This window comes from Pantherophis guttatus, chromosome 5, assembly GCF_059756535.1.
Source record: "Pantherophis guttatus breed Tessera chromosome 5, ASM5975653v1, whole genome shotgun sequence".
Classification (NCBI taxonomy): domain Eukaryota; kingdom Metazoa; phylum Chordata; class Lepidosauria; order Squamata; family Colubridae; genus Pantherophis; species Pantherophis guttatus.
In genome coordinates this window covers 20360561-20374773 of record NC_142067.1, presented here as the reverse complement: position 1 = coordinate 20374773, position 14213 = coordinate 20360561, and the positions used below count along the sequence as shown (strand labels likewise).

The 14213-nt window shown below is 39.4% G+C and overlaps 1 protein-coding gene across 1 annotated transcript in view; it reads right to left on the bottom strand.

Annotated features, from left to right (window-relative positions):
* DDX10 (DEAD-box helicase 10) overlaps nucleotides 1–14213 on the bottom strand; it is a 158017-nt gene that overhangs the window by 37433 nt on the left and 106371 nt on the right. Inside the window, exon 16 of the mRNA XM_034409664.3 lies at nucleotides 3459–3515. Coding sequence (XP_034265555.2) covers nucleotides 3459–3515 — 57 coding nt within the window. The remainder of the gene's footprint in view (nucleotides 1–3458; nucleotides 3516–14213) is intronic.

Here is a 14213-nt window from a genome sequence, read left to right as displayed (position 1 = left end):
CATATGAACCATCCTGTAATGGAAGGGTGGGTTAGGCACAAATATGTTTCTACCTAGATAAGAATTCCTGGATGCAAAGATGCCTATAGTCTAACTGGGTGACAAAGAAAAGGAATGGAAGATGGGACCTATTTTAATAGAATTAGCTTGACCCTCATTTGCTATGAAATTGAAATTGGAAAAAAAAAGAGTTTAAATTATGTAATTTATGAAAATATGTATAAAGAAGTTATATCCCCCAGAGATATGTACAATAACAGACCTCCGGATTTTTCGTCAGGCCCTGAAAACTTATTTATTTCAACTAGCCGGGCTGGCTTGATCCCACAGTTTTGGGTTAAATTTTAATTGATTTTAAATTGGGTTTGGTTTTAAATCACGGCCAAAATAATATTTAATCATTTTAAACTGTTTTTAAATTTTGTATGTCCTGTTTTTATTTCGGCTGTTCACCGCCCTGAGTCCTATCGGAGAAGGGCGGTATATAAATGGAAACAAATAAATAAATAAATAAATAAATTATAAAAATGGAAGTCCTCTGGTAATTTAATATTTCAGCACTGCCAAAATAATTTGATGTTTTTTAATAAGCAACCAAGCAGAACCAGTTATTTTATTTTGGGTTTTTTTTGTGCCAACTCCAATGAACAAGAACATTTTTCCTATTTAATTTATTTATTTAATTGATTGATTGATCTGCCACCCATCTCACTATAGAAAGCAACTCTGGATGGCTTGCCAATATAATAGAATCCCATATGTAAAAACATTTTTAAAAATTACAGTTAACATATCTGCATCTTAAATCTCTGTTTACGCTTAAACAAGGATTTCATAAATGTATTTTTTTTTTTTACATTTTATATTAGGTAGTGACTATTTTATTAAAGTGCTAGTTGCCAGAAAATATTTCAATCTGGAAAAGGAGCATCTGCAGGGGCAGGAAGTCATAAAAGTCAAGATGCAGTTGCGATCATATAATCAACACCCTCTTTTTAACTTGTGCTATGCATGTAAAAGGGAAGGTGGGGCTTTGACTGCCCAGTTGTGGCCCAGTTGAACTGGACTACCCCTGTGGATGTCCTTGTCTTCCAAGCTCATCAAAATTACAACAACAACAAAAAAAGGTAGCACTTTTTCTGGCTACTCCATTTTATTAAAAGGCATAAGTTTACATGAGCTGAAGCTCACTTCCTCAAATGCTTAAAGGAACTGGGCAGATGTAGGATTTAAACTGGGATGAGAGGGGGGGGCGGGGGGGGAGAGAAAGAGACAGGGTGGTTTATGCAGATGCAGGTTATATGGGATACAAATTGCCAGGACCTTGTTAACAATTGTAACATGTTAAAAATTGTACTTATTGAGATAGTTTGAAATCTTTTGAGGTATGTCAGTTCAACAATCTCTTGCTTAGTGATGCTATTGAAGTCTGTTTTCCAAGATTCTCACTTTGAAATCTGCAGACACTGAAATGCTGTGATATTACTCTGTCCTTGCAGGAGTTCTGATGTTAAAACTGTACCCATTAATTTTTTGCACAATTATTTAGCTCAAAAATCACATGTATCGAAAGGTTTCAGTCTATCTCAAGAGGTCTCAAGAAACTCAATGAGTTTCAGGTCCCCATACGTCAACAAATCAAGGCTGAACCTCTTTATCTTATTTCTAGAAAAAGACAGAAATGGCCATATAGGAAACATCTCCAAAGATATATTAAGACCTGTCATTCTAATAATTAAGAACATAGCCAACATCTTGAAAGGGACCAGAATTGCTTACTGGCAGCTAGTATACTACACTAGTGAACACAGTATATGTGTGAAGACTGGCTTGTAATAATTAGCATCAGCTCTCTAGGTGTCATGGACAAAGCCTATTATATATTATTCTGACATTTTGTTCTGCTCCTTTTAACGCAGATTTAGTATGTTCCACTGTACTGACTCCTTAATGATTTGATTGTGCACAACCAAAGAAGAAAATGTCACATTTTTTGATTAGCAGGAAAGACTCTCTTGCCTATCATATTTCAAGTTACATTTCTTGATTCAAATCTTGGGCTGAGTACCATACAATTTTAAGACTGTTATTACCGCTGCTGTCCACTGTTTCAGCCTTACCAATATTTGAATGTTATTTTGAAACATGTTTTTTTTCCCCTGAAATTCATCTTTTATTATCATTACTGCTAGGTACAATCTCTTTTTTGATAATTTAGACCAATTACTTGCCTTCTTTTGGTCTACAATGAATGTCATTTTCCAAGACCAGCTCTCTGAGTTTCACTGATGGCACAGAGAACACAGAGAGAAGGATGGCATCAAAGGAGACCAATCTTTCCTAAGAGCCAGATAAAAATCATGGTCATTTCGATGCAGTATAATGAGACCGGTAAGGCAAATGATGCACACAATCAGAACTTCATCTTGGAAATTCATTTCCAATCAGTATCTCTTGAATGAGCTGAACTTTTTTGCTGCAATATATATACCAGATCAAAATTACAGCTTAACATGTGATTTGCATTCATATCAGAATTCTCATTTCTCGATTTATCCATGGCGTATAAGCATTTGGTTTAAAAGAAAATCCTTCCGCAATTCTGCATCCATAACATTTACTGCAGGCATTAGTTGTTGCAATATTCCAAATTACACATGCAAATGATGAAACCAGGAGACATGGAAAAAGAATTTTGGAGGAAGAAAGGACAATGAATATGCAAGGATTAAAACTGTAAAAAAAATGTGAAACAGTAGTAAAGATAACACAAGGAGAAAACTAAAAACTTGCACACATGGCTTTCTCTCTATGATTCATTGTGATGGTTCAACACCCTTAAGGTGTGCACACACAAAGCAGTTCAAAAGTAAACTATTAAACTTGTTTTCTCATACATGCTGACTTAATGAGATTTGTTTACTTTTGTATTAATGGGACATATGAACCTAGCTGCTAAGATCTTAGCTACTATAAATTAGACTACAGTGACTTATTCAGCAATCTATGGAGAATAGCACCAATAGCTTCCATGGCAGCCTTTTAGTAAAACAACAATCTCTATGCAGCTATGTTGCAAAGGCGCTGACAGTATGCTTTACAAATTCCCAATGTATTTCTCCAGATTTCAAGTCATTTGCCCCAATAGCTTAGACTCCAGAACATGACCTTCAAAAAGAAAAATCTGTCTGGCTAAAAAGGGATGACATGATCCAGACCTGACCCCTTTTATTAACCATAGTTAAGACCCTGGAAGCATTACATCTTAAATAGCAAATTGTAGCTACATATTTTATTTTAAATCCCTTTCTAATCATTCTCTTCCTTCTCCCTTTTTTTCTGTTACAAAAGACTGCAGTACAGTAATGGAATTTTTTCTCTGAATATCCTATAATTTATTTTATCTTATTGTTATCTGTTTTATTTGTATCCTTTATTATTTCCGTCTTCCTCCTTACCTTTGCATTCATCTTCCTGGCTTCCCTTCTAGCTGCCTTTTCTTTAAGCCTTTTTTCCTGTAAAGAACAAAATTAAACATAAGAACATGAAGCAGTGTAGAACAAAGAAGCAACTTGAACCAAAAATGGGGGCTTTATGAAGAACCTTTTGGACATGCCTACATATCACTACCATTAGTTTTTGTGTGCATAATAATGAATACATGATCAGAAAGAGTTCCCATTTAGCCTTATTTTTAACAAGCGATTGCCTGTCCATTCGTGCATTCTGTAATGTTGGCTTAACATAAATGTAGACTGCAGTATTTCTAAATGCTCTTATCTATTTTCAATTTAGAGAGAAGTCGAGAGATAAATATACGGATCAACGTTTGTCTCTCAGGCTGTGGCAGATTTTCTTTCTGATGTATAGGACCGTGAACCAAACACAGGATGACTGAACCATAGAATAAGACCCCAATGTGTAAGTCTTCTCTTAGTAACCGTCATCTTTTCCAACCATGTAAGTGACTGCATTGAACTCTCAACTCCATTAGCAAACCCTTAAGGTTTCCATTATTCGTTTTAGAGCTTAGGTCTCTTTTTCTATGCTGCACACAAAAAAATCATGAACTCTGTGATACACTGCACTTGTTATTTAGTCACTAAGTCCCTTCACAACCCCATGGACCAGTCTCCCCGTCTTCCCCTGACTCCGATTCTCCCCAAACTTTCTATGCTGCACACAGAAAAATCATGAACTCTGTGATACACTGCATTTGTTATTTAGTCACTAAGTCTCTTCACAACCCCACTGACCAGTCTCCCCGTCTTCCACTGACTCCCTGATTCTGCGCAAACTCATGTTCACTGCATCGATTACGCTATCTAGCCATCTCATCCTCTGCCATTCCCTTCTCCTTTTGCCTTCATCTTTCTCAATATCAGTCTTTTCCAATGAGTCCTCTCTTCTCATTTGATGGCCAAGGTATTTGAGCTTCAGCTTTGTCCTTATAGAGTATCTGTCCTTTCAAAGGACAATCAAGGTTGATTTCCCTTAGTATTGACTGATTTGAACTCCTTGCAATCCAAGGGACTCTCAAGAATCTTCTCCAATACTACAATTCAAAAGCATCAATTTACACTCAGCCTTCTTTATGGTCTAATTCTCACAGCCATACATTACTATTGGGAAGACCATAGCTTTGACTGTATGGACCTTTGTCGACTCCTGTTTGGCAGGTACCAGATTTGGGAATGGGCAGTCTAAACAGGATGCCCTCTATTCTGGGTGCAAGATAATGCCCTCATCCTAGAGTTATGGAGCACAAAGAAGGCACAAAGAATTATTCCTGGCTCTCTTTGTCATAGCAGCAGCTTGTGTTCCCAATATTTATTGGAACATATGAATGCACTCAGACAGATCAATGAACATTGGTATAATTTATTTTATAAAGACTCCATTTATTTCAATTATTGTCAGGGTAATTAATGAGTAAGTCAGAATGGGAGATATGGGTCACAAACTACTCCAGATTAAACATCAGGGATATTGTCCTTCTCTTTTCTTGTCATCTTTAGACAAGTCAGTAACCCAAATGTGACTTGTTCAATTCTTGTACATTCAGTGTAAATACCTTGACTCTGTAAGTCAGTACTCAATTTTCTACCGCCTCCAGCCCAATTTCCAAGCTACTTTGTTGTGACCTTCTATGCTGTATCCTGTCAACCTATGTCACTTGCCCGTTTCTCTCAAAATCTAGTTGCTCTGCTTAAAACACTACCACTGAAAAGGAGCTGCAACACTCTATTAATAATGACTTGGGAGAAAGGAAGAGGTGAGGAGATGAGACAGAGAAAGGGCATGGGGCAAGTTCAGACAGTTGCCAAATCAGAAGATGAAAATAGATTTGGGGGGGGAAACATTAAACATTCATCAGAGAGATTATTCCAAGCATAGGGAGACATTGCTACACTGTGCTATTTTGGTGACATTCATCTATCACCCTTGTATAAATTAAGCACAACACAGGAAAAACAAGTAAGGCAAGAGGGCAAAATCATCAGTGCTACAACTGTGCAAATTTCAATCGTTTTAGAAAGGCTTACATGGGAACAAGAAGCAAATCCCTACAAACTGTAGAGCAGAGATACCTGGTCAATTTTGCCCATTGAGAGGGAAAGTATATGGAGAGACTGGAATCCCATTTCATGGAAAAACAGTGGGAATATACATCCAGTGCATTTTTAAAACTGTCATTTTCTATGCACAAAGAACATACCCATCAATTTTATAATTATAATTAATACATAAGTGTACTATTTGCATGAGGGTATTTATCAACTCATATCTACTAGCTAAAGAGCAGGGCACATTGAGAATATATCTGCTGAACAAAACTCTGCATTGGTGACTGGAAGGACATCCGGTCATTAAACATTCTGCTAGCTGCATTCAGTTGCCCAGACTCCATCCCACAAGGGATTATGGGGTCGTTAAAAGATGATGATGATGATCTACTAGCTAAAGAGCATTAAAAAGGGCAGAGAAATCCTACAAAGTACTATTTGTAGTATGGTAAGGGACAAAATAAAATTATTTTATGTGCAAAAAAAGCAGAACAAAATAGTGGAGTGGGGATAACTAAAGTCTCCTTCTAAACAAAAGTTATTAGATTTATTCACAGAAAGACTACAACATGTTGGGACATTTATCATAATGTCAAAACTCTGCAAGCGAGATTCTAACAAACATCCAGATTTTTGGCAATCAATAGCTTGAAGACATATAGTACTGTATACTCCCTAAGTATTTTAATATGCCTGCCAACATATCACAACTGGGGAATTAAAAATCACAATTCACTAGTTTCTGGACTTTTTATTTTTTTCTTCTTTTTCTGGCAGCCAGCAGACCCTCTGCTGCCCATTGGGAGACTAAGATAGATCTATTTCGGCCTTATAAGGCCTCATCAGTTAGCCACACCCTCATCTCATGTATCCTCCCTGTAAAGCTCCAATATTTTTCTTTCTTTTTCGTAGGTTTTATGTGTCTTTCTCTTTAGCCAGGTTCTACCTACGTAAACCAAGATCTTATGCAGCCCTAGTTCAGTGAAATCACTGAAGAAAGAAAAACAAATATTGTACCTTTACAGGGAGGATACATGAGATGAGGGTGTGGCTAACTGATGAGGCCTTATAAGGCCAAAATAGATCTACCTTAGTCTCCCAATGGGCAGCAAAGGGTCTGCTGGCTGCCAGAAAGAGGGAAAAAAAAAAAAAAAGCCCAGAAACTAGTGAATTGTGATTTCACTGAACTAGGGCTGCATAACATCTTGGTTTACGTAGGTAGAACCTGGCTAAAGAGAAAGACACATAAAACCTACGAAAAAGAAAGAAAAACAAATTTATATTATATTATATTATATTATATTATATTATATTATATTATATTATATTATATTATATTATATTATATTATATTATATTATATTATATTATATTATATTATATTATTATATTATATTATATTATATTATATTATATTATATTATATTATTATATTATATTATATTATATTATATTATATTATATTATTATATTATATTATTTATTTATTAGATTTTTATACCGCCCCCCCCCCCCCGGACTCGGGGCGGTGAACAGCCAAAATTAAAAAACATACAATATAAACAATTAAAATATGTTTAAAACAGAATTAAATCTAAAATGGCTCCCCAATTTAAAACGCCTTACCCATACCCCTATAAATAAGACGAATTTAAAATTTAAAAATTTAAAATTTCCACATTTAAAAAGGGGGAAGATTTAGGCCAGACCAGCTTGATAAAATAGAAAAGTCTTAAGCGCGCGGCGGAAGGTGCGCAGATCCGGGATCCTACGTATCTCCAGGGGGAGCTCGTTCCAAATCGTAGGTGCCCCCACAGAGAAGGCTCTCCCCCTAGGGGCCGACAGCCGACATTGTTTGGCCGACGGCACCCGGAGGAGCCCCTCTCTATGGGAGCGTACTGGCCGGTGGGAGGCTATTGGTGGTAGCAGGCGGTCCCGTAAATAACCAGGTCCTAAGCCATGGAGCGCTTTAAAGGTGATAACCAGAACCTTGAAACGCACTCGGAAGACCACCGGGAGCCAGTGCAGCTCGCGCAGGAGAGGTGTCACATGGGAACTCCATGTCGCTCCCATCACCACCCGCGCGGCCACACTCTGCGCCAGTTGGAGCCTCCGAGTGCACCTCAAGGGGAGCCCCATGTAGAGAGCGTTGCAGTAGTCCAGATGAGAAGTAACAAGGGCATGAGTGACTGTGTGTAGGGAGTCCCGATCTAGATAGGGACGCAACTGGCGGATCAGGCGAACCTGATGAAAAATCCTCCCGGACACGGCCGTCACATGCTCTTCTAATGACAGCCGTGAATCCAGGAGGACACCCAGGTTGCGGGCCCTATCCATGGGGGCCAATGATTTGCCCCCAATAGTCAGCGATGGCACTAGCTGACTATATCGGGACGTCGGAAACCACAGCCACTCGGCCTTGGATGGGTTGAGCCTGAGCCTGTTCCTCCCCATCCAGATCCGTACGGCCTCCAGGCACTGGGACATCACTTCAAGGGCATCGTTGGGGTGGTCCGGGGTGGAGATGTACAGCTGGGTGTCATCCGCGTACTGATGGTACTTCACCCCAAAACCACGGATGATCTCGCCCAGCGGCTTTACATAAATGTTGAACAAAAGGGGCGAGAGGACCGATCCCTGCGGCACCCCACATATGAGGGGCCTCGGGGTCGACCTCTGCCCCCCTGTCAACACAGACTGCGACCGGTCGGAGAGAAAGGAGGAGAACCACCTTAGTACGGTGCCTCCCACCCCCAACTCTTCCAACCGGAGCAGCATGATACCATGGTCGATGGTATCAAAAGCCGCTGAGAGATCTAACAGGACCAGGACAGAGGAGCAGCCCCTGTCCCGAGCCCTCCAGAGATCATCAACCAATGCGACCAATGCCGTTTCCGTGCTGTACCCAGGCCTGAAACCCGACTGGAACGGATCCAGATATTATATATATATATACACACACACATACACACAAATGGATCGAGAAGTATATTACAGGAAAAAAATTACAAGTGTATGAGGACTGGGAGATTGTGTTCTTTATATTCAGAAAAAGAACATCTTGACCATTTTATGGGAAATTATTCTACTTATAGTAACACTATTGTTAGCATAATTATTAGAGCCCAATAGTTATTCTGAGCCCAATAGTTATTCCAATCATCACCAAGAGCCACAGTGGCGCAGTGGTTAGAATACAGTACTGCAGGCTAGTTCTGCTGATTACCGGCTGAATCTCACCAGGCTCAAGGTTGACTCAGCCTTCTATCCTTCTGAGGTCAGTAAAATGAGGACCCAGATTGTTGGGGGCAATATGCTGACTCTGTAAAACCGCTTAGAGAGGGTTGTAAAGCACTATAAAGCAGAATATAAGTCTAAGTGCTATTGCTATCAGCAGCAGCAGCATCACATAATAACAGAATTGGAAGGGATCTTGAGGTTTTCTAGTCCAACCCTTTGTTCATCATCATCATCATCTATTAAATTTACATACTCAGATACTATGAGCAGTTTATAAATTGTTAAAATGATTTAAAAACGAAGGGGGGAAAAGAGGAAAAAGCAGGATGGTAGAAATAATGGAATCAGACAGGAACAAAGAGAAAGAGGGGATCAAACCATGCTCACCAGAGTCCTGGCAAAGAGCCAGGTCTTCATAGACCTTTAAAACACCTGTAGGGTGGGGGCTCTTCCCATTTCAGGGGGAACCTTGTTCCAGAGGACAGACACTAAGACAGAGAATGCACAGTTCTAGGTCCCCATAAATGGCATTGTTTAATTGAAGGATTAATCATCTTTTACAGTATAGATAAAAGAGTGTGCAACAAGAGCTGCGGCTTCATGTGATCTTATGCTTTGGCTTATTTTCCACCTTACTGAAATTTAGTGGTTTAGGTACAAATTCTAAAACACATATAGATTTACATCTTGGTTATCCATATGCATCTTGCTAACCTTTTTAATAAAAGAAAATAGATTTATTTTTCCTGGAAATATACTTGATCTGCATAATATCATCGCTATGATATTTTTTCTTGACAGTTTCTGACAATTTTCTTGATGCCAGAATAACGAGCAGAAGACCTCTGGCTAGCCCAAGAAACTCAAAATCAATATTCAAGCAACTATTCAAACCTTTGCATAGCCCAATGCTTTCAGAGCATTTATGATGCTTTATGGGATTATGAATGTATTATCTACAGCGTAGATTGCCTTAGGCTGCTCTAACTCTCTACCCTTCTGTAATAAGATAGGGATAGATAAAACTGATACATAATACATAGAAGCAACTTGACTCATTATTACTTAGTTTCCTGGATCTTTAAAAAGAGAAAACTTCTATGTTTATTATTTATTTATTTAGTCGCATTTCTATGCCGCTCAACTCCCAAGGACTTTAGGAGGAACTACGAATCTTTTACATATAAATCTCATGCTCTACCACTAACCAAGGCAGACTCTCTCCATGAGGAATAGTGGTGATACTACTACCTTATTATATTGCACATTATATCCTACAATAAGTTATAAACACTCAATAAATGAAATTAGTAGTGCTGTAGATGCTATTCTAAAGGCATAAAAAGGTGGATGCACCTTATACGTACAGTACTTAAACCACGGTTTGCTGGCAGTAATGCCTATCGATTGCCTCTATACATAACAAATATGTATTATCTCCAACTTCAGAGAAAATGTACCTTTTAATGCTAATTACTATGGGATATGCATATGAAAGTGATAGTATGCCCCATACTACACTGACCAGAATCTTCTGGTCAGTGTAGGACTGCAATAACAGATTAAAATTGGAAATGAAGAAAAATAATTTGTTTCAGATTTTGCTTTTAATTAGGGTTAGTTTGCTGTTAGTTCAAAAGGAGATGAGAAAATAAGCCAGCAAAAACAAGTTACATTAGAGTAAGAGTAGTATACCACCAAACAGAGAATGGGGAGAGGGGAGGAGGGGAGGGGAGGGGAGGAGAGAAGAAATGGGGGAAAGAAATAAGAGTCTTGTCAGCCTCCGCTTACTTGCTCATTGCTTACTTGCTCGGCTGCCATGAAATGGGGGAGGGGGGAGCTATTGGAATTCTTGGGAAGGGGGAAGCGAGCTGGAGGAGAAACGAAAGTAAAACTTTGCTGCAGCGGTTTTCTTTGAAGCTGGCTGATAACATCTCCAGGTCAACGGTCGGTCGTGGCCAGGGCCGGATTTAGATTGAAAGAGGCCCTAGGCTATTCCACTTATGAGGCCCTTTCACCAGTGGTGGGATTCAATTTTTTAACAACAGGTTCTGTGGGCGTGGCTTAGTTGGAGGTGTGGCTTGGCAATCATGTGACTGGGTGGGCGTGGCTAGCTGGTCACGTGACTGTGTAGGCGTGGGTAGCTCGTCATGTGACCGGGTGGGCGTGGCTATGTGCATAGACTTTTTTCAGAGGGCTGAAAAAAGTCATTTCTGACTGGGCTTCACACTTTTGACCGGTCCTCACACTTATGATCATCCTCACATTTATGCCCGTGCAGCTTTCTTAACAACCATGTCACTCATTTCACAACTGCTTTTCTTCACCATGGTGACAAGATAGGGCAAAAACGTAAAATGTGAGGACAGTCGTAAGTTCGAGGACTGGTCAAAAGTGCGAGGACCAGTCAAAAATAACTTTTTCAGCCCTCTGAGTAGTCCATATGCACAAAAGGACTACCCAGAGGGCTGAAAAAAGTCATTTCTGACTGGGCCTCGCACTTTTGACTGGTCCTCACACTTATGACCATCCTCACATTTATGCCCGTGCAGCTTTCTTAACAACCATGTCACTCATTTCACAACTGCTTCTCTTCACCATGGTGACAAGATAGGGCAAAAATGTAAAATGTGAGGACAGTCGTAAATTTGAGGACTGGTCAAAAGTGCGAGGATCAGTCAGAAATAACTTTTTCAGCCCTCTGAGTAGTCCATATGCATAAAAGGATACAGCAATAGAGAGGGATGAAGGAAGGGAAGGGAAATTAGAGTAAGAGAGAGAGGGAGGAAGAGAGGAGGAGAAGGAGAAAGGAAGAGGAAGTAGGGAGGAGAAGAAGAGGGGGAGGAAGAGAGAGTAAGAAGGAAAGAAAAGAGAGGTGGTAGGTTTGAGGAGAAAGATTGCTGTACAATAAAAAAGATGAAAGGGAAGAAAGCCAATCTCAAACAAATATAAAGATATTAAGATAAAGAATGAATTGTTAAACTTTAAAAAATAAAAGAGAACAAATATGAATAAATAACAATAATTAGAAACACACATACAAACATACAATGTATTTTCTTTGAACAGAGTATTTGGCCGGTTCACAAATTTAAACAGTGTTTAGTCATTTCAATTAAATTTACAATTTCTATATTTCCTTTTTGCCATATTTATTTCTCATCTATTTTTGTAAAAAACCAATATTACCCTCATACTCATCTCTAATCTTAATCAAATTCAATTTTTCCCTTCTATTCTATATTATACCCCTTCCCATTGTCATCTATTTTTATATCCATCCTCACATTGGTTAATTATGTAATATTAGTTGTTTAATATAAATTCAACATTTTAATATAAATCAATTAGTTATATAACTACCTTTTTTGTATATTAATCAATATGAACATGAATATTCCAATTATTTCCATGCAATCCAATTTCTTACAAATCCATTAATTATATTTACCAATAATAATAAACCAAATAATTTCCCCCATATATTCCTCCAAACCACAACTTAACCATTTCTGCTTTCAGAAATATACAATTAATAGTATCTCAATTATTACAATTCCCTAGTTAAAAAGAGCTTTTTTTCTTTTGTGTTTTAAAATCTCCTCTTTTTCCCTAAATTTCTAGTTGTTTGCACTCTTTCCAAGCAAGCAAAAGAGCACTGAGCAAAACAGCTGAGAGCAAATCAGCTGGGGGTCGGGAGCCGATCTAAGCAAGGGCTAATTAGCCTATGCTGAAGCTCCGTGGGCCAATAAAATTACAAAAAAAACACCGAACCCTTTGTTAAATTGCTGGCTCCCCCGCCCCTCGGCCACCACTATTTATTGGCAATAAATAGTGGTGCGGAGGGGCGGGGCAAGCCAGCAATTTAACAAAGGGTTCGGCTGCAGCACTGGCTCTAGGGCGGCCCTTTGAAGCCCCGCGGCAAGAATTTGAAGTTTTTTTTTCCTCTAGCCATCGGAGGCAGCAATAGATGGGGAGTGGGCGGGGTAAGCGAACGGCAGAGAGTGAGGGTGAGTGAAGGCGTGGAAGCTGCTTTCTCCATCCTGCTCTCTTGCGTCCGGAGCCCACGTGGATCCCAGGCAGCGGAACTCAGGCTAGGGAAGGGGTGGGCAATTGTGGCTCTTTTACAACCTGTGGCCTTCAACTCCCAGAATTCCTGAGACAGCCAAGCTGCACCAGGAATTCTGGAAGTTGAAGTCCACAGGTTGTAAAAGAGCCACAATTGCCCACCCCTGGCTACGGTAGGCTGGCGCTGCGCGGGTGGGAGGCGAGGGGCGGGCAAGCCAGCAATTTAACAAAGGGTTCGGCCGAACCCCCTAAAACCCCCAGAATCCCACCACTGTGTAGGCCCCTCTTGATCTTGAGGCCCTAGGCTGAAGCCTAGTTAGCCTATAGGAAAATCCGGCCCTGGTCGTGGCATAGTAAGAGGATGACACTGCCAGACGTTTGCTCCCACATGACTCCTGGAGAACCTGTGGATTGGATGATTTATGATGGACAGTTGGAGGGGATGCTTTCTATATGTGATTTTCGCGCCTTTGCTTCAGACCTTGCTTTTCTTTGACTGCAATCAGTTCTTATCCAGTAAAAGTTACCTTTCTCTATGAAAATGGAGTCGGGGTTTTTCTTTCTTGGATAATGAAAGGAGGCCGTCCTGACAAGTCTTTTAATTTATCTATTTATTTAGCATATGGTATAGGTATGGTGTAAGTCTTTTAATTTCCCTTATTTATTCCAGGCTTCATTGAGCAAAAGGCCTAAATCCCAGGCCCAACAAAAATTGTTTTCTCAGTCATTTCCTCATATTTCTCAGTCAAGACTATGTGGCAACAAACAAACTTAATTTCTGCCTCTGAATCCTAGTGCCCTCATCTACTAGAAGAGGGAATTGCTTTTACAATTATAAAACTAATGTGGGAGGCGTATGTTTAAAAAAAATGTGAAAAATAAATTAAAAAAATATATTATCTTTAGCTTGTCTGCACCCCAGGTTTACTACATTATCAGAGAAAATGGAAATAGTGGCAAAAAAGATACAGAACAGAACAGCAGAAAGTTTGTTAAGCATGAATAATAATTGTTCTTATCTTGTGCTGGCTATGTTAACTACTTTGGTGTTCAAGTTTGGGAATTAGTCCAAGCTTTTGTAACAAAATAACTAACAAAAAAAAATTCTGCCCAAGTTTTAAGAGCCAAATCTAAGACTCCACTTCCTTTTATTATGTAGTAACCTAAAGGTAAAATGGTCATAACTAAACACTGAGGTGCATGGAACACTTTTACCTTCCCACAGAAGTGGTACCTATTTATCTACTCACACTTGCATGCTTTCGAACTGCTAGGTTGGCAGGAGCTGGGGCAAGTAATGGAAACTACTCCATCATGCAGCGCTTGGATCTCAAACCT